This window comes from Sander lucioperca, chromosome 16 (assembly GCF_008315115.2).
Source record: "Sander lucioperca isolate FBNREF2018 chromosome 16, SLUC_FBN_1.2, whole genome shotgun sequence".
Classification (NCBI taxonomy): Eukaryota; Metazoa; Chordata; class Actinopteri; order Perciformes; family Percidae; genus Sander; species Sander lucioperca.
Genome location: NC_050188.1, coordinates 22,274,816 through 22,295,791, shown reverse-complemented (window position 1 = coordinate 22,295,791; position 20,976 = coordinate 22,274,816). Strand labels below are relative to the sequence as shown.

Below are 20,976 nucleotides of genomic sequence, written 5' to 3'. Positions count from 1 at the left end.
AAACGACTTTCACGCGTCCCCCGATTGATTTAACGTGACCCCCTTTTGCAAATGATATTGGAAGCCTATTTAAACAGATGAAGGCTTAAATTGTCTTCCTTGTATGCGCATTAATCTCCCATTCATCATCATTACTGTGTGATTGGTCCGTCCACGCCTCCGCCAGCCCCTTGCGTTACGACAAGGGCCTGTAAATTAGGATGTAATCCAATTTAAACAGCGGTAGCAGCAGCCGCAGATCCATTTGGTGTTTTTTTTGAATTTGCTGTCGGTGGACAGCTGCACTACACCGCCCCTATCAAAATGCTTTGTGTTAGTTGTGGGAGCTGGGGAGCCCTGAGCCAATTCTCACTAATAGGATCTTATACGGCTGATGTAATTGGTGTTATGTGCGCAATCTATGAACCCATCATATCTTGAAGCTCAGTCATACGCAATCTTTCAGCGATTAAATGGCATGTTGATGCTGGATTAGGCCTCTGAGGATTCAGTTTATACAGTGAGGGGAGATGGAGATCCATATGCGTGGCCGGGTAAATGTGGTTGTAATTTGCCTCACTTTAATGTGTCATTCTGGCACAGTGTGACGCGGGTTTAGAAGATGATCGTATAGTGCTGCTGCTCCTGTGTAACCAAATGAAATGCAGCTTCAAGCTTTAAAAATAACCCGCTATGAAACCAGAAGTTTGGAGACCCTGCGCCTTTTGAATATTCAGCTAGCCTCATCCGTTTATCTTTATTTTATGGTACGATTTTATTATGCACAAACCAAAAGACATTTTCCTGCATGACCCGTGTGCCTATCAGGCTTAAAGACACCGGCTGATAGTTTACATAAATCTGCCTTGTGGTTTCGCCCCGACCCGGGCGGCTTAAACGGTGTATTATTCCAAACATATGCATTTTAATCAGCTCGGTCACACTTACAAGAACTTCAGTTAATAAGGCCATCAATCAAACGCGTGTGCGGGAGGGAGTAGGGGGTGAGGGAGGGCTCATCGGTGCGTTGCGTGTGTGTGCGCGCAGTAGTGTCTGATTAGGATGAACCTTTTACCTCAAAAAGCATCAGAGGAGGATTAATATCTAGTGACTTTATAAGACATTTTTGGTGTCTGGTTTTCCATTGTGGGCGCATAATTCGTTCATGGAGGTGATATTATGCATGTGCTTTGCTAATTAGGCCTATTGTTATAAAGGTGGACTGGAGGGATAGTATTTTATCTAAAATACTATACTACATATGTATACTATTTATAGTATAGTAATAAATGGTATAAATGCTATCCTGCTTGTTGGATTATAGCTACAATGTGGCCAATATTTTTTGCCAGGTGGACTTTAAGGCCCACGCTGATGCCAGCCATTTCTCCGCACATTACTGCAATAACTTCTGATCCCTCCCATCTAAGACGTAAAACCCCATTTTAAAACGTGATTTGTGTGTGTCTCTGCGGCCCACAGCACCTCGCCAATTACGCTAAGAGAAAACTCTTTTAATTTGCGCAGCCCCGGTCAAACGCGGCCAATTAAGATCCCGCTGATTGGTGGCAGGCCTCTATACGAATCATCGATCTCTTTGCATTTCCAATATCTCCAGACAACTAATTCTGTCGTGTCTATTAAGTGGTCGCAGATAAAATATGAGTGGCTTTAGCGGAGCCCGGGGACCACTGAACTGTCACGGTCAATCTAGCGGTCCCATCAGGAGATACGAGGTCACACTCTGGTGTTTTGACACCGACCACTTGAGAACAAAATTAGTGTTATTATTGCAGGGGGTGGTAGACCAATTGTGTGTATAGAAAATCCTTAACAGCCTACAAACGAAATAAAATGACCCGAAGGAGTAGGGTGAAACTTGTTTGATTTTATTGTGTCTTGGATTAAAGAAACATTTAGGAACACATTCCCTAGCTCTGCATTCGGGATCTTCGCTATTCAAATAAATCATAAATGTATTTAGAAGACAAGCACTCCATTACTCCATTGATTCTTTGACAGTGTTTATTGCAAATTAGACGTTTAGGACAACCAAGTCAAAAACAACCAAAAAAATAAAAATACAAAACAATCAAAATAAAAAATATAAAATACAACATAATCAGTCACTTGTTAGTCCGCTTTCTCCACAAAATGCCACTAAACTGGCGCCACTGTAGCAGTGCAAGGCAAGACAAAATATTTAAAAAGAGGCCTATAGGCATATATTAATCACATTTTTATTAGCTATAAGATCTTGCTCTTATATCCTTAACTGTAAGAATGTTTAATGGCCTAAAAATGTTCACCATTATTATTATTATTTTTTTTTTCATTTTGATTGTCCTCTCTCTGTCTCTCTCCATCCTCTTCTGGGTCCTCTTTCTTCTCTTCCCCCCTCGTCAAACCGTGAGGGCTGTAGTAATCCGTTCCCCCGTCGCCTTGTTACCTTTTGGCAGTAACGATCCCTTCCTGGTGTTATCATTAATTCCACACTCAAAATTCACCGGCTCGTACATATACATCACTTACTAATTTCACTCGCATCTGCACATTTCGGCCCGGCCGCCGCGGAGGGCCCAGTTGTGGAGAGCTGCTTTATAATGAGACGGCCGCAGTCAAATCCCCTTGTTAAAAAGAGAGATGGAAAGCATCATTCTCGCGTGACTAACAATACATGTAGGTCGATGTGAACGCGTAAAGAGACGAAATGTAATGATAAAAACCGTAACGCAATCCATCACGGAGATTTAAACGTTTTTCTGGATTCCCCCTCTCTCACACATATCAAATGAATCTTATAAAAATCAAATCTGGTTTTGTGGCCATGCCCTCATATTTCAGCAATGAGATTATTATTTTTCAGAAATTAGAGATCCTTTGTGCGTCAGTTGAAGATCTGGCTAAGCATCTTGCCCAAAGTTTAAACTGGCTTTCACTGCTTACAGACTATCTCTTCATGCTGTTTCAGTCCTGATCATATACTATGTTAGGTTAACAAGCTTATGGTAAAGGCTTATATAGAACAAGAGCGGGTTTGTTTTGGTTTTATCTGGTCAGAGGCACTTCTTCCCTCTGGTCTATTGTCACAGATGAGGATTTGCTGAGCACTGAAGGCGTGAAAGTGACAAAAGCGTCAGTCCTGCTAGTTGGTGAGCAAGCGAAGTCCGAACCCGATGGCCTGGTTGAGATACCGTTGGATTGACTTGAGTGACAGGCCAGACAGGAGCAGGGGCTTCCTCCGGGACCGAGGCCGTGGGTTGGACCCGGGTACAGGGAGGGGTGTCTGAAAGCGCACAGGAGGTCCGGCCTCTGGTAGGGGTGAGACAGCATCCGGAAACTGTCAAGGGAGCGCAGGGGGTTGGAGAAAGGGGTGGCAGCCGGAGCCGCGCCAGCTCCGACACCGAGATGGGAGTAGTAAGGTAGCGGCAGGTGGGATGGAAAGGGGTAGGGCAGGTTCCCCGTGGCTGCCGCGTGGCTCATCATGTAGGTGTAGAAGGCCGGGTCGGCGGGGTGAGGCCACGTCATGGCCAGACGCTGGCGCTTGTCTTTCATCCTGCGATTCTGAAACCACACCTGGGACAGAGACACACCGAGTCAAATATTAACCACAACGCCCACTGAGCCAAAGACAAACAACAATAACAAAAGCAGAAATGTAGCTCAGTAGTTCCGCTTTTACGCACGAACTAGAATTTGGGTTACAGCGAGTTTTTGGATTTTGTATGGATAATTACATTTTATTGTAAACAAGACAATTACAGTTACAATTTAGACTTGTTCTTCTGCCAGTTGAAGAAAAATTTTTAAAATCCAGGCCTCTGCTCCCAGTGAAAGGTTAGCTGCAGGTTATAAATTCTCACTAGTTATGAGCTATTCTTGGTCTTTGGCTGGATTTATGTAGTGTATTTTCTGTATATCTAAAACGCACATTTGGGGAATCATTTATTTTAAACACAACTGTTTTGCGGCACTCTTGTTTTGATGGAGCTTTCTAAACACAAGCTCACAAAAGGTGAGCCGGTATGCACATTTAGAGGCCAGCTCTGCTCCTTCGAAACAAATCTTACCTTGATTGTGGTTTCAGGTAGATTTAAGGCGGCCGCCAGTTCGCATCTCCGCGGCCTAGACACGTAGTTCTCCCGGTAAAATTCCTTCTCCAGCCGTGCGATTTGCTCCCGGGTGAACGCTGTCCGGTACCGGCGAATCTGATCCGCTGCATAAGACAGGGAGCCCGGACCCGGGACCATGTTACACGGGTCAGCACCAGTCTCATTTGGGTGACCCGGAGAATCCCCATTTCGACCTGAATCAGTATGCAGAATAATTAATCAGATATAATTAGCATACAATAAAACAAAAAAAAAACGTTCAGCAGAATAATTTAAATGGAACAAAACACCTTACCATTCGTTTCATATTTAATAAGCTGTTTTCCTAAGAGGTAGATAGCTAAATTCATTATTTTAACTGCAGTTTTTCCACTTTATTTATTAAGGGCCTTCCTGACATATAGCTCGGGTCTTCATTTTGTGGAGTCCTAACAACTACCTGCTAATATTTGTATTGTTAATATTATTTTCCAGAGGCCTATATTGATATGTTGAACCATTTTAGCAGACTAAAATGATGAATAATCAGGCTGTATTGTTATCATTCGCTTGTCCCCTTGCCATCCTTTTGGTTTGAGGTAAACAGCAGCTACAAATATCCACGTATTTATATGAATATTTTTGTTTAAATATACTTTGTGGGATGTAACACATTTGCAGCAAACTGTGTTAAGTCTTTGTATCTTGCATGATTCCAGATAGACACAACACAAATTCCTGTTAGTGGCTTTCCCTTCACGTTTTTGTTTGTAGTTTACATAAAACCCTGCATTCTTCCTCGTGCAGTAAATATAATATAGGCTGATTTGCTTTGTACCAGTGACTCATTGTTAAACTCAGAGGGGAAAATGCCTGGTTAGATTGTGGGTGTCACCTCAGCGTGTTTCCAGTCACACTGGTCACTTGACAGAACAGCTGTGCATCACCGACTGCAGTTATATTCTGCTGTTATTGATGCTACAATGTATTTCATTGAGGATACATTTAAAATTTCGATATCATTGTACATTTTAGATATGATAAATGCATGTTTTAAACGTCCGTGTTTATACTGATGTTTTTGATTGGCATAATCCACGTTGGCATTCAAATCAACTTCATTAGCACAACCATGCAGTCACAGAAAACCCGCAGTGGCATGCAGCTCCCAGCCTACCTTTAGCTGTTGGGTAGTCCATGCTTTCAGGCGTGCAGCTGACATCAATTTCCTCGTAGAAGTCCGACTCGGTGTCAGAGCTGCTGCCGTCTTTGTGGGGATGATCACTTCGGTGTCTTTCTCCGGAGGAAGACGTGCCAACTGGCCTCATATCGGCGCACATATTCCTCCGTGCGCTCTCCTCCATCACCACCTCCGCTCTGTCCCGGGAGTAGGGCGCAGCGCCGGGGCTCAGGCAGCTTCTGTGGCCCTGCTTCCCCTGCGGTTCTCGCACGGGGCTCCCGACGGCTCCCGACAAATTAGAGCCGCTCTTGCCAAGCTGACTTCCCTCCGCCAGCATCACCATCTCCTCTCTGCTTTCCATCACAAGCACGACTTAAAAAAACCTCGACTTCGCAGGAGAGTGCAAACCGTGCAAACCAAGGCGATGATTTTCAGGTTGGAGGGGTGTGTGTAGTGATGGTGGAGGTGGGTGAGGGGGGTGGGGGTTGAGTCCCAATGAGAAGGATAGGCTTCTGGAAAAGAGGGGATGCAATCCGGTCTGACCCTGAGAGAAGAGCGCTCCAGAGTGCGCAGAGGGAGCTCTGGGAGGGATCACCATTTACCCTCTCTCTCTCTTCCTCCAGAGCTGTCATTCTTAATAGGCCAGTAGTCATGATGCCCCCCCCGCCCCTGATGACGACACGCATTGATTGGATATGGGTAAACAGACGGAGCAAAGGCAGCGTTGAGATGGAGGTGGGGGGTGTCAGGGCACAACTAGCAGCTATGAAAAGCTATCTATCTATCTATCTATCTATCTATCTATCTATCTATCTATCTATCTATCTATCTATCTATTTCAATTATTCTTTAGATTTACAAAATATGTATGAGGAAAAAAATTCAGTTCACATTTTCAATACATTTTATCCTCATTGATAGAGTGAAAACATTTATCAATCAAAATAAGCTATTAAATTGCATTTCAGTGCACCCCACACCCTCCAATCTCCCCATTCTGTCTTTACTGCCTCTCATCTCCACCTAAAGTGGAGTCAAGTAAAGTCCTCAAAGGTCAAGTCTTGCGGTCAGAGTTTAGATAAGAGGCCCTTTAAAGTCATGAAGTAGAACAACACAGGCAGAATCCATTATTTGTGCGTCTTAAAGAAGTTGTAAAGCCTATTATTACCATGCAGGCCTATACACCATGTAGACATATTTAATTTGCAAGAAATGTGCCACTCACCCACACACTTTTAAAACCGTAAGAATATAACGCGGTGTGCCACTGTGACAGTGTTTCAGCAAAGATAGTGACGGATGATGCTTTAAATTCTTTCTGGGGCTTAATGAAAGATATATTGTCTTTCATTAAAAAGTCACTGAACAATGATAAAGGAGTTACTGTATAGGGCTTGTATCCCCTTTAGGGGCTGGGGCAGGTGTGATTCATTTACCACATTAACTTCCTGTGTCTGTAGGAAACAGAGATATACTGGGACTACAGGCCTAATGTGGATTTAAGTTGTATTACATATAGGTTCTTAATAGGCTTGATATTTAACTGAAGGATGCAGTGCACAGAATGTCCACTGTTTTGAGTGTACGGTCTCTTCAGGCTGTGATCGAGTTCACTCCAGTTTGCAACCTATATACCAAACATATGAGCGCCATTTGACTGTGACAATTGTTCACTTTTTCGAACTTCATAAGCTTCATCACTAATTGGGAGCAAATATTACAATATATCCAATAGCAAGTATTTGGGAGCAGTAGGCCTAGCACGAACGGTTAATGCTCTTTAGCGGTAATAGCCTGCACCTGTTAACTCACCTTAACTTATGACTTATAATGAAATATATGGTCAGGTGCATTGCTGTTCTCTGTCCTCAGGTATTTAAGCAGGGTTACACGTTGGGGTAAAAATGGCATTACATTAGAACCTGAGCGTACCCGATGTCTCTTAGAAACAACCTTTTTTTCCGATCTTGGATCAGACTGGGCAGCTGTAGAGCATGGTGGTGGACTTGGACGGCCATGATGTTGTGTAGAGAGATTGAGTCATGTGGTCTCAAAAAGAGGAGAGTGAGGCAGACTGTGGAGCTTCAGAAGCCTCCGCTGTCCTTGTGCGCCCTCGCCTGTCCGAATGAGGGAAGAGGCAGCGGCGGCCCCCTCCCCCAGCACGCCAGCTGAGGAGTTGAGGGAAATTCCTTTGGCTTTCTCCCCCGACTCTTTCATCTGGCTAGCAAAGGAAAAAGTCTCTCTCTCTCTCTCTCTCTCTCTCTCTCTCTCTCTCTCTCTCTCTCTCTTTCTTTCTTTCTTTCTTTCTTTCTTTCTTTCTTTCTTTCTTTCTCTTTCTCTTTCTCTTTCTCTCTCTCTCTCTCTCTCTCTCTTTCTCTTTCTCTCTCTTTTCCCCTCACTCTATGACGATTTGATGTTGATGTTTTTTTGAGTGTGAAAATACTATAACATCGGAGTTTGAGGTTGCAAAGTATAACTAAGTACATCACAAAACTAAACTTTTTTTCTTAATCTGGTACTCAATATAAAATTAAATATTAAATACGTTGTAATCAATTTATTTTAGTGACGTAAACTCCCCTGGCATTTAAATAATTATAATACGAATATTAATTGTGGAGACAGAACACAGTAGATAAAGATCAGTCTGCACATTGTTAACGAATAACCAACTAATTGAAATGCACTTAAGGAACTTCTCAACCATAAATATCTCCATGACTCAATAGGAAAAAGAAAAATTGAATTTGTTTAATTTCGGTCTTTGTGGCAAAAGTTAGTTTGCTCCTGCAACTTACCTGCTGATTTATATTGCCTATTTTGTTTAGTAAAATGAGTATACATAAAGTGAAAAATATGGTTAATCTTGTACATTTTCTTAAGATGTTTTGTGTAGCCGGTATTTAGTGTGTATGTTATAACGTACCCTGGCTTTTTGATTTAGGCAAAATTACATCTGAGGCTGCATGGGCACATTCTTTGGCAGACTTAAAATTCCCCTTGTTTTTAGAGACTGTTTACTTCAGCTTTCAAAATCATAAAGATGGGTCACCATGCAGTCCAAAGATGGCAAAGGTCCCATGGTTTTGCTACTTTCCAGGAGTTATGCAATGGGTCGTGAACGGGGCAGATGGGATCTTGTGATCATCTGGAGATAACACTTTGCGCAACAGATAAATGACCTTGCGGGTTTACAGTAGTGTCACTTATATTGTGTGTGTTTTAGATAGTGAAGGGCAGCGAATGGGTTTGGAGAGCTTGCTGATTGTGGAACATTTTTTATTCCCTTATTTACATAAAGGAATGACCATGCAATGCAGCACGTATCTTTGACACGCAATCCAAATCCTGCACATTCTTGGTGGCAGAAGTGCAGAAACGTGGACTGCAGTCTCTGCTTCAGTGTCTCGTTTTGCAGGGGGAGATCAAAGAGGGGGAGCGCCCCCGCGGCAGACACTGCAGAATGCGCCCCTCAGTTTTACTAGCCAGCCCAACTTGAACTTGACCATGGAGCCTGCGCAGTACGCATGTAATCCAATCCATGGCCTTGGCAGTGCCGAGCTGCCAGAATATTTGCTTTTAGCACAAAAAAAGTTGTTCAGCGTGTGATAGAATAGCGCATGAATGAGTTTGGCGGATGTTCAGTCTGCCGCTGGCTGAGGTGCACTGGTTTTACCCAAGGAGTCAGAACCTGGAAGAAAATATCTAGCCTCTCCTTTATTATCGTGGCCCCTCCCGTCTCCGTTGCTTCAACTTGGCCTTGAAACAGGATGACGCAGCTACCAGAGAGTTAACTCGCTGACCTTGGAGCGAAACATGTCCTGATGACTATACAGCTGGAAATCACTGCGCTGTAAGACCCGATTATATCGCTCTTCCCTGCTCCATCCTGCAAACCCCGCGCTATTACACGTAGGGCTTAGCGAGACACTGAAATCAGGCCTGTGTTACCCCATTAAAGGGGAAAACATCACGAGGCATTCAGCAGAAGCAAGGCAACACACCAGGTGCAAAGCCCTGGCGTTTCACAAGAGTGCATGTAATTCTTTAGACTGGTTGGTGCGTCCCTGGCATCTTTGAGAAAGGGGATATTTACAAGTCCGTCTGGTTGCAAATGGGGTTTTATTTTTAGAGAGTGTTGCTGTCATCTGCGAGAATATGCCCAACTGTTTCTGGATATGTTTTCTTACTATTTTAGCTGCTATTGATGGACGTTAGGCATTAGGTAGATTTTGACATTTCTTTGCGTATTTCGCGAACTATTCTCTAATTACAGGCGTTTTGCGATGAGTGCAGTTCAGGTGCTGATGTTGTGTGGTTGCATGGCATCCAACGGATTTGCATGTGATTGAAGGTGTGTTAAAGATAGCCCCGACAGGGGAGGGTTTCTGAATCTGTTCGATCTCGACCTAAAAGTTAGTGTTTGACTGTTGTAAATAGCATACAGGAAATACAATGGAAAAATATTTTTGGAATAAGTTTGCATCTTGAACACAGCATTGTGTGGGCCCGTTGCTGTAATGTTACATTATGAATGAATGAATCGGTGTACAGCCGACATTTGACGAACGCGTTTATTAAAATCATCAAAAACAAAACAGGCCTACCTCACATATTTTATATTCATATTAGGAACTTAAACAACATTTCCAATAAGTATATTATGCTTGTATAAGTATGCTAATTAAATAAAACAAATCAGGCAAAAATATTAACATTAAGGCAATAACATTTGTTGTTTTATTTTGCGTTAAAATCTTCACAAAATTTTTTCAGTTAAATTGTTTAGACTGATCAGAGCTGTGTGTCATTTCTATATTCTTTGGGTTCATCTTTAAAGGCAGGCCAGCTGCTAATTACCATTTGAAGAGGCGGAATTAGTTTTCTGTATACGCATCTTTTTTTCTATAAAGTAACAACAAAACACCTGAAATATAACAGGTGTAACCCCAGTGCATTACCATATTTTACACAAAGTCGTGTTACTACATTAGGTTTCTATTTAATGTACCTGATTTGCAGCTTATATTTGTGGTGCACATGACGACTAAAGCTGGACTTTATTTCGGCCTTTGTGCTGGCTGAACAAAGCACAAGACCATTATGATGATGGTTCTGTATAACATCGTATCTGATGATGCTAAATAATACCTAACAATTAATTAATAAAGTAATTACCATCAACAAAGGAAACAGCAGCAGCAATGCTGCGAATACTAACAATACATATGGTAGAGATAATAATGAGAGCGATAATGATAGTAATAAGACAAGCAGGCCTAAAGTGCCTCCATAGTTCTCATAGAATACATAATTCAAGTAGCCTACTTAAATAATGTTTTAATATTCATGTGAATGTCTTTTTGCCGTCTGGTTATTTGTAGGCAGGATCAGAATGGCACAAAGACTACTGCCAGAATGATACAAATTTAAAAAAGGAGCCACTATTTACCCCTGCATATCCCATCCATCATAGTCTACATCCAGTTTTAAGCCAGTGAATGACACAAACTGTAGACCTCTATATCTGGTAATATTCCTGTATGCCAATAAATTATTTCACATGTAGCTCGCAGTCTACAACTTTAGCAGGCAGTTAACGCAACATTTAAGACTTCTGCTGGAGAAATTGAAACGTGCAACGAGCGTGTCAGTCAAAAGCACACATCAAGAACACCTTGGGAGTGAAACTTTCCAGTTAACCGTAGACCTTTAAGGTGGCTTTGTGTGTGTGTGTGTGTGTGTGTGTGTGTGTGTGTGTGTGTGTGTGTGTGAGAGAGAGAGAGAGAGAGAGAGAGAGAGTGAGAAGTGGCCTTTTTTGTTATTTTTAAGCAATCCTTCATAATCACACAGCAGGCGACCGTCCAGAAAATATGGAAAAGTCAAGTGTGTGACCGCCCTGTGGTTCACTGCTTTGACCACAAAAACATATTGGTTGTTATGTTTTGACAACTTTTTGACAGCCGTCAACTTTAAACACGTGCCATCAAGACTGAAATTTGACTGCATGTAGTTCGTCTTAGCAGCCCGTTTTATAACACGATTTATACTATTAACGATAGAAATTTATAGCCGAGCATAACTTTATATAGACATTTCTCTACTTTACCCAGGCTTCAGGCGCTGAGGCCGTGGAATAAATGGGCTCTTTCTCTCTTTAATTTAGATGCCAGTACAAACAGGAGGTTAAACCTTGATAATGACCTCAGAGAAAAGCCTCCAGGCTGTGCTGCCAACTCCCAAAGTGGAGTCCTGTCCTCCTAAGGATCCTTCAGAAAGACCAGGGATGGTCCATATCGAAATCACAATTCGAAATAGTTTAAATGAACTATTAATTGGTTATCTCGCTTGGAAATTAAAGCATAAACTACTATTTTAGTCATCATTCAGTCTGGTCATTGCTATCTTCCACATATTCTGCAGATTTCTAAGAATTCAGTGCCAAGTCAACAATGAATAAGTGTTTGTGCAAGTGTGTGTAATACGTGTAGCTCTCTATGGTGAAATGGGCATCTATTTGGCGGGACAATGTGTGCGCCGCTCCTGTGTGTGTGTGTGTGTGTGTGTGTCCATCCATTGTACTTTGGGATGTCTACTGTCTGGACTGACCACATGCGCCGGTGGCCACCTTGGCGAGGGCTTTCTGTTACTATAGGACTGTTGTTGAATGAATAAAATGATAAAACATAAATGATTCCTGAATGAAAACACCTCCCTGCAGCATATACAAAACAAAAGGCCTAATGCGGTGGCTATAATATGAATAGATTATATAAAATCTAACAAGACAAGGAACATTTAACGATTAACGCTGTATTTGTTTTTGAGCTTGACTTGCCAACATTGAGAAAAGCCCTACAGGGCAGAACGCAATAGACTAGGCTTTGTATAGTTACTCTGACTCATAGTTGTTGCTGCATGATGTTGCTGAATGATTCATTACTTTGCATTTGGTGTAAGATAACGTCAAGACACATCCAGGCTACTGTGAATCATAGTTTGAATCACATATTTTAACTCGGATTTCTCCTCGCGAAGGCAATACAAATATTCCAACATAATTAAGAATATTGCATATACTTACACTTGGTTTGATTCATTGTAAACTAGAGAAATAGTGCAACATTTTAAATACAAAGTACATATTGAACGAGTAGTGTTTGCAATGCAAATGTAAGAATGAAGATATTTCCCATTTTGAACACAAAGAGTATATTGTTTTATTCTATCCTTGCATGTTTGCACAATGAACACTCACCTGTTATAATAAGTAGGCTAATAAGCGCTATAACACTGTTTAATGACTTATCAAGCCATGTATTTAATAGGCTATCATTTTTCATATTTGATTAAACACACAACGTGATATTTACTAATTAATAAATAATAACTGTCTGTTATTTGGATTAAGATTGACACATTAACGCCATCAAATTACTTTAGATAACAAACATAAACAAGTATGCAGTCCCACGTATTTCCAATATATCAAAAAGAAATGATGCACCTCCCCAACAGACAAAACCTGAAGTACATTTCAACATATTTGTGGCTATAACACACACAACCTTTCAATCTTGGTCCTTCATTGTCTCCTCTGCTCGGCGTTTTGTTTTGTTTAAAGTTCCACAGTACTTTTTTCCCCAGTGCTAGGCCTACAACACAAAACCCCAAATGGTTCACAACATTCCCGTATAAAACTGTACATAGCATGTATTATTGTTAACAGGTAATCATTTTAGGCTTTTAAATAGTGTAGTTTGTGATATTTTATATTAGGCTATTGTTTAATTTCTGTATCATGTTATTTAAGTTAATTGTACGTTGATATTTACTCTATGGAAGTTTAACTTTTGACATATCAAAGGAAACCGGTGAGACCAAAGAAGCTTTTTTCTGATTTACATAAACATTATACGTCTATAGGCTGGAAACCAAACGTCTGCATCCGTGTTTTACACACTTGAGTGACTGCTTGTGTTTATTTGATTTGTATACTTGAATAGCAGATACCATAGCAAAATTACACTCAATTGGGCCGAAACGCATGCTGTATTTTGAAACTCTGATAACAAATCCAGTGAAGGCTCCACCAGTTCCATTTCCTACAGAATAGACAGAGAGCGACTGGTTGTAAACTCAAACCAACAGACTAGACACACGCACGCGCACGTACACACACACACACACACGCACACACGCACACACACACACACACACACACACACACACACACACACACACACACACACACACACACACACACACACGTCCATCCCGTCCCCTCTTTTCGGAGATCAAGATCATTTTCACACGTATCTGCCAAAAACACCTCCAAAAGATCTGCAAATTAAAAAAAAAAACAGCATTCCTTTTACATGTCCAACGCTGGGATACAGAAGTACGCACCACCCAAGTGAAGCGGGTACAGACTAGTTCGTGAGAATAAACGCTGGAGAAAACAAAATGATAGTTAAAGTTAATGTCCTCCAATAGCTTTCATTGGGACAGGAATTCTCACCCCTCTTCCGCTCTTTTCAAGCGCTCAGACGGTTTCTTCAAAGCCTGAATAGCCCGACAGGCTGGATGGCTAGACAGCAACTTTCAACTTGACCTTGGCCTCCAGCCGCGTCTACCTCCTATATGTAAAAACAAGCACGCACTGCCAACACATAGCTGTTTTCTATATTTGCATATTGTAAAAATATCAGAAGTCTAGTTCCTGAAATATTCACCTACAACATGTTATATCAGATTTTCTTTATTACCTGAAATTAGCATGGGGCTATTCAAAGGGAGGCTGTTTCTGACTGCGATTTGAGTAACATTTACATGAATACATTGCATTACTTGAAATATGGCGAGTCTATTTTTCTATAGCATTTCTACATCCCTTACTCGATGCGCTGTTTTGTACAGAGCACAGACGGGGTAGTATAACGTAAGTATAACGTACTACATATAGTGTATGTATGCTCAGCGGGCGGCAGAGGTATGTTAAATTCCTTGTGGATAATGGGCAACATTGGAACACAATATAATTGAACATTGTTTGTGTAAGTGGGAATCTCCTTTGGTAAATGGCTGTGTGCAGGTCCTGTAGCGACGCAGACAAAGGCTGGTCAGTGTGCGTGCGTAAAGGCCAAAAGGCTATGCATATTAGTCATATAAATATAGCTGTTTTTTGAAATTGTTGACTATTTTAAATAATCGACTCTTATTTGAGCTTCAGACAAAAAAATAAACACTTTTAAGCCATTAATTATTAATATTCTATAGCATTTGAATATTCTCAAGCATTTGAGATTTGAAATATAACATACTATGAATAAAAGGTAGGCTACTACTGTATGTATCTTACGTTTTAAGAATAAAGGAACAACATCCATCTCAACTGAATCAGACACGACGAATGCTAAATCCCTTTATAGATACGGTCACCTTACTTCGCCGCATTTTTCTCCATTTAATTATCTGTACTGTGATGTTTACCGTCCTCTTTGCATAGCCTGGTCACGTGATAACATCTGGGCCAATGACGGCGCAACCTTTGCGCTCTTGTGCGCGTCAGAGTGGCATTACTCTCTGGGAACCAGTATCTCCTTTTCTCAGTCTCTGGGCTTTTTTAAAAAGAGCCAGAAGCTTCAATGCTGGATGCCGTGCTATGACAACGTCACTGCTCCTCCGTCCTCGCTGGGTCGACCCGTCGGTGATGTTCCTCTACGACAACGGCGGCGCCGATGAAGTGACTAAGAACATGGAGGGATTTGCTGGTGGCAACTTTGCTGCTAACCAGTGTAGAAATCTGATGGCGCACCCCGCGTCTCTGGCACCCAGCACGGCTTACTCGTCCAGCGACGTGCCCACCTCCAGTATGGGCGAGCCAGTGAAACAGTGCAGCCCTTGCTCTGCAGCTCAGAATTCTTCCAGTGCGTCCCTGCCATATGGGTACTTCGGTAGCGGCTATTATCCGTGCCGAATGTCGCATCACAGCAGCATAAAGTCTTGCGGAGCGCAACCCCCCTCCGCGTATGGAGAGAAATACATGGACACGTCCGCCTCCGGCGACGACTTCACCTCTCGGGCAAAGGAATTCGCTTTTTACCCGACCTACTCTTCGGGCCCATACCAACCTGTCCCCAGTTACCTGGACGTTCCTGTGATGCCAACTATCAGCGCGCCGTCAGAGGCCAGACACGAGTCCCTGCTGCCTATGGAGAGCTACCAACCGTGGACGCTCGCCGCCAACGGTTGGAACGGCCAGGTTTACTGCGCCAAGGAGCAGCCGCAGCCTGGACACATGTGGAAGTCCTCCATACCAGGTAGGCTACATCCCTCAGGGTCCAGCCTTTACAGGACAGAGCGGTTTGAAGAGCAAACATGATGCACATTGTATAGAATGGGGTGTACGAAATGTCAGTTGCTTCGCAACCTGCAGGACTTACTGTTACATTAGACATTTTAGCTATACAAAATGACCTGACATAATGTATTGTTTTTTTTTCGTTTACTTTAAAGAAGTGAGTAAATAATCTCAGCGCATAGTGTTTTTATTAAGTTTCCTGTGTAAATGTTACAACTTTATTATTTTGTATTCAAGTGGCATTATCACGGAATATACAACCTTACTTTCCTTGTTTTAGGGATGTAACATACAATTCTACACAGAACATCTTGAAATATTTTATTTTATTTTAAAGCAAGTGGAAATGTTTGGTTCAGTTATAAACAGATTTTCATTTATTGAAAGACGAATTCTATTTCGAGAGTTAAATGTGAAGCTAAACCACTTGTTGAAGCAGCTCATCACAGCTTATTTTGTCCCTTTTTTCCTCAGACGCGGTGTCCCACGCCGGAGGAGAGTCTGGCTCTTATCGACGTGGAAGAAAGAAGCGCGTGCCATACACCAAGGTGCAACTGAAGGAACTCGAGCGCGAGTACGCGGCGAATAAATTTATCACGAAGGACAAAAGGAGGAGGATATCTGCCCAGACCAACCTGTCCGAGAGACAGGTCACGATTTGGTTTCAAAACAGACGCGTGAAGGAGAAGAAAGTTGTCAACAAATTGAAACCCATCAGCTAGTTTTTTTTTTATTACGGACAATATCAGTGGGAGATAAACTACGAGGCCTACATAGACACACCTACAGACACATGCTTGGATTGGAACAATAAAACTCCTTCCTGATTGAATATGATTTATTTGTATGTTGCCAAATGATTTCCCGGACCTTCTGGAACAACATTTCTGAGGCCTATAAATGCTGGACCCTCTATTTCCTGCACTTGTTGTTAAATATTGTTTAAGGAATCAAGTGAGGAAAAAAGAGAAAACGTATAGCTGCAGCATTTGTGACTTTTTTTTTTGGCATGCTCCCTCTCAACACATGAAAACTGACCCCAGTTCAGAAAGTTGTGCGCCACCGAGCTACGCCTTTATCTGCAACGTTAATGAGAGTGATAAAAACAAAAGAGAAGATTCACAGGAAGTGACGGTGTTATGGATTTGGACCTTGGGAGTTAAATATTAATCTCTCCTAGCCTTCTTTTTTAAAAACCTACTCACATGCTTAGCTTGTATGAAGTTTAGTCTTATCATATGAACCCGTGCTCTCATTCATATCCAATCCATGGTGCAATTCTTATTATAATGCTTAGATAATCGTTCGGGAAATGTGTTCATATCAATCATAGCTTTTTATAATGTGTACGTCTTAATGTGGTTGTATATAAAGTAAATTCCGGCATGATGGTTATTTGTGTGTGTGTGAGTCAGTCTGTCGGTGTTAAAGTCCGTCCCAATAAAATATGGACTTGGTTGAATTTTATCCAGGGTATTATGTTGAACATAGATCATTTGCATTGCATGAGGCTATGATGATAGCTCAGTTTATTGGTTTACATACAACCACTTCATCTTTTCGAAGAAGTTGCTCCTCCATTATCGCTACACTTTCAAGTACTCTTTAAGGCCCATACGCTGCATGTGGCATATGGTTTCAATAGTGAATGGGTGTTGCGGCTTTGCTGAGTTTGTAGGAGCTTTTTTTTTATCCGGATATACTTAATGCAAATTTCTATTTTGAAAGTCCAATATTTGCAATGTGTAGTAGAGTTCTGTTTGGCTCTGGGAAAAGAGGAAATCAATCAGTTCAGCCTGGTCTGTGTTGAAATATAGACTGACATCGCCATCTAGTGGCGACTTTGTAGTACACTCAAGTGGATTATCAGTGGACAAATAATCCCATACATAGTTTAAAGATATACTGAATAATAAGAATAATAATAGTAGCCTAATATCATGTATTATCATTTTTATTTCATTCTATAATAATTCAATATTTTGACCTTGACCGACACAGCAGCCGTGATAAACAGACGCTGGTGGAATGTCCAGGAAAAACTCCTCATTTTAAAAATGAACTCAGGCTATATCAAACAGAAAACAAAATACCTCCTGACTCACTGTTAGTGTGACTATACAATGCAAATAATCGGCTAAATATTGAAATTGAAATTATTCTAAGGAAATTTAATCTTGAAGGACATTGAAGTGAACGTGTGTATTTCCCCCCCCCAACTGTATTTCTTAGCGCTTCTGTTTTATTCGTAAATACATGTTAAAGGTAAAATCTATTCGGTACAGGGTTACTTTATAAATGCTAGTCGCCCTTTCAATAAATTACTCTGTTTACATCGACTTCATGCATTGGGTTTACTGAGATGCAGCTGTTTTGCCTTTACGTTAAAAGGTTTTCATCTTTTATTCCCGCAAAAAAAGGACAAATTGATTTGTCAGCTTGAATCCCTTAATGTTGACTGCATTTAACGATATTTAGCCGACTGGTTTCAAACGGCGCAGGAGGCCATGTGTCAATCTACTTTGTCCAACTACACATTACTTATTAGATTAGATATACATTAGATTAGATACCTTTTTAAGATTTTTAAGTGGGACACACACACACACACACACACACACACACACACACACACACACACACACACACACACACACACACCTCAGAGTGGAGTGAAATATGTATGTATTTCTTTGAATATAGTTCCGTGATTTTGCGATTAATCCCGAATAAAATGCAAAATATAACCAGCCGAAAAATTTTATGTTTTTAAATTTAATTTGATATTAGTGCGTTTTCTGGATGATTCGTGTAAAATGTATTTCAAACATACGGTCTTGAATATTGGTGCTGCATAAACATGAGCTTAATCGCACTTTAGATTTAATCTGAATTAATTGTAACTTTTGCTGGCAGTTTTGTGGTGTTGAAAAAAGAAATGCTTTTGAAACGTATGCTATTTGCTCCGTCCCCGTCACTCGTATCGTCCACCGTCGATAATAACGTAATGTGAATACTTACTTGTTCTAAAAGTTTTTCCTTTTGAAGTGCAGTTGTAACGCAGATGCAGCCAAAAACGCATCTTCCCGCAATGCTGTTTTGGCTGCATTAATGCATATGATTCAATCTTACTGGCAGTCAAATGTCAGGCATGAAACCAAATCCATCCTCATTCAGCGCTCCAGCTCCTTTTAGCTGGCTTTACCACCTGTTAGGCTGATTAGCTTGGTGATACAACTGTTTTAGCTCATTTTGTTAACTAAAACAGCTTTATGCGTCATGAGCTATCATGTCTTCTCTAATTTCAAGCACGCTTAAACTGTGGGTTACTCTTGTACATAAGGCTCATATGTGCAATTAATATATTTTACTTCTCCCAGTAATTGATAGCGCATGGCTTACTCATTTAATTTAATGTGTTTATTTGTTTTCGCTTTGTGCTAAGAAACCTAAACGTGACTGGCATTACTCACTAAAGATAAGATATAGAAAACAGATTGTCATCGTTCCTTTGACTCAAATTGACTTAAACATTCTATAAATCCTAATAGAACCTGGGTTTTTATCAGGTTGTTATTATTATTATTATTATTATTATTATTATTATTATTATGCCTAGGCTATGTTAGTAGACCTGTTATTCGTAGTTGTAGTGATGCTTAATAATGTTGTGATCAATTGAAGCTATTTTGTTTTATTTATTTGACTTAGGCTATATTATTAATGTCTCATATCTCATCTTAATAGGTGTTTGTTTTTTCAACATTTCAAAACACATTTGTAATAGGCCTATAGTCATTATTATGAGAGTTGCATTTCATAGTTTAGCCTCCTTGTTTACATTTTCAGTAAAAACGGCAAATATTCAGTAGCCTAAACAAACATGTTTTCGGGATTATTTACAGTCAACTAAAGGCTAACATATTCTAAAAATGTGAGATCTGATATCCTGTGTTATGATATGCACATGGCCAGCTGGCTGATTGAGAGAAACACCCCAGAAATGTAAGCCGGTACGTCCGCGAGCACGGAATGCAGTCGCCCTGCTCCCACGTCCTGTGACGTAGGCACGGCGGGGCGCGCACGTGTTATAGCCTACATTAAGCTCAGAGATGGGAGTAAAGTGAGATGTCTGACTGCTCAGTACATCCTGTAGTCCAGAAACACAAAAGAGCGGAAGAGCCGAAGCTTCAGAGCGGAAGTTTACTGCAGTGACGTGATCGGCGAGGCAGCTCATTGGCTGCGAGGTAGCACAGCAGCGTTTTATTGGCTTGCTGAGAACCAAAACAAACCTCGGGTCCCGCCTCCACTCTGACATATAACGTGACAGTCAAAAGCTCACAGTACAATGCTCCTCCTCCTCCTCCTCCTGATGGGTCAGCCCATCGGCTGTGGAAGGAAACACAGGGCTGGATCACTGTGCAAAAAATTGAGTTCTGCCGCCACACTAAGGCAAACATAGTGAATTACAGTTAATTTAAGTACTCAAAGGGTTCAATTAATCTATTAAAAATTAAAAAGCTGTAAATAGAGTCCCATGCATCATTTGGCTTTAATGACAAATAATGGAAGGAATTGAAGTAAGAAGGAAATGGGCTAATTGTAGGCATATGTTAAGGAGCGCTTTCAAACAACACATAGGCTATTTTAAAGCATACATTTTCTTATTCAGTTCCACGTTACACCAACAGTGAAAATGGCCTTTTTAAAGAAATAACCAGGTCATGTTTTCTTATCGTCAAATGAATTAAAAAGACTGTTTTGCATCCTCAGAAAGTCTGTACACATCTGTAATTTAGGCAGAAACTCTGTTTAAACTCACATACCTTGTGAGGTTTCAGATTAGACCACATATCCAATAAGCAGCCCGGTATGTCTCCCGTCTGCCTGCCAGACGTATAGAACACAGACAAGGCCAACACCGGGCATTGCTCTTTACATTGACCTTCGCTGTCTCTGTGCGTAATGGTGGCTAGGCCTGCAACCTTTAGTCACTTAACAATACAGCGTTGGTTAAGCTTGAGTGCACGAGTTTGGAAGATAATCTCGTAATACACCACAAAGACCTGAGCAGACATACGTTTATCCAAGACCGTGACAGCGGTCAAATAGAAGCACTTGACCGAGATTATGTGAAAGCCTCAGTCGGCGCCTTTTTCTTCCACAGACGGTTGTTTTCTGTCCTGATCTCATGTTTGAAATATAAATGCCAAATAATTTACTGTGTTCATTTATGAAGGGTATATGGACTTGATGCTTTTAAAGGAAAGATGTAAACAGCGTGTATGCGTAAGGGATTAAGTGGAGGCAGAGGGTCTGATTGCTTCGCGTGGCTTTTGTTTGCCTAAACACAGATTAAGTCA

General features: G+C 41.2%; 2 protein-coding genes across 2 annotated transcripts; one reads left to right on the top strand and one right to left on the bottom strand.

Annotated features, from left to right (window-relative positions):
* Positions 1 to 1,920: 1,920 nt before the first annotated feature.
* evx1 (even-skipped homeobox 1) lies at positions 1,921 to 5,830 on the bottom strand. Its single transcript, XM_031322985.2, has 3 exons — positions 5,248 to 5,830; positions 4,050 to 4,285; positions 1,921 to 3,555 (listed from the first exon to the last, which is right to left on the bottom strand). The coding sequence occupies exons 1-3, from the start codon at positions 5,609 to 5,611 to the stop codon at positions 3,028 to 3,030; spliced, it is 1,128 nt and encodes a 375-aa protein (XP_031178845.1). The 5' UTR covers positions 5,612 to 5,830; the 3' UTR covers positions 1,921 to 3,027.
* Positions 5,831 to 14,808: 8,978 nt separating this feature from the next.
* Positions 14,809 to 17,952, top strand: LOC116067041 (homeobox protein Hox-A13a). The gene is made up of 2 exons (XM_031323331.2): positions 14,809 to 15,572; positions 16,088 to 17,952. Exons 1-2 carry the CDS (start codon positions 14,915 to 14,917, stop codon positions 16,333 to 16,335), a joined length of 906 nt encoding a protein of 301 aa, XP_031179191.1. The 5' UTR covers positions 14,809 to 14,914; the 3' UTR covers positions 16,336 to 17,952.
* Positions 17,953 to 20,976: the final 3,024 nt, after the last annotated feature.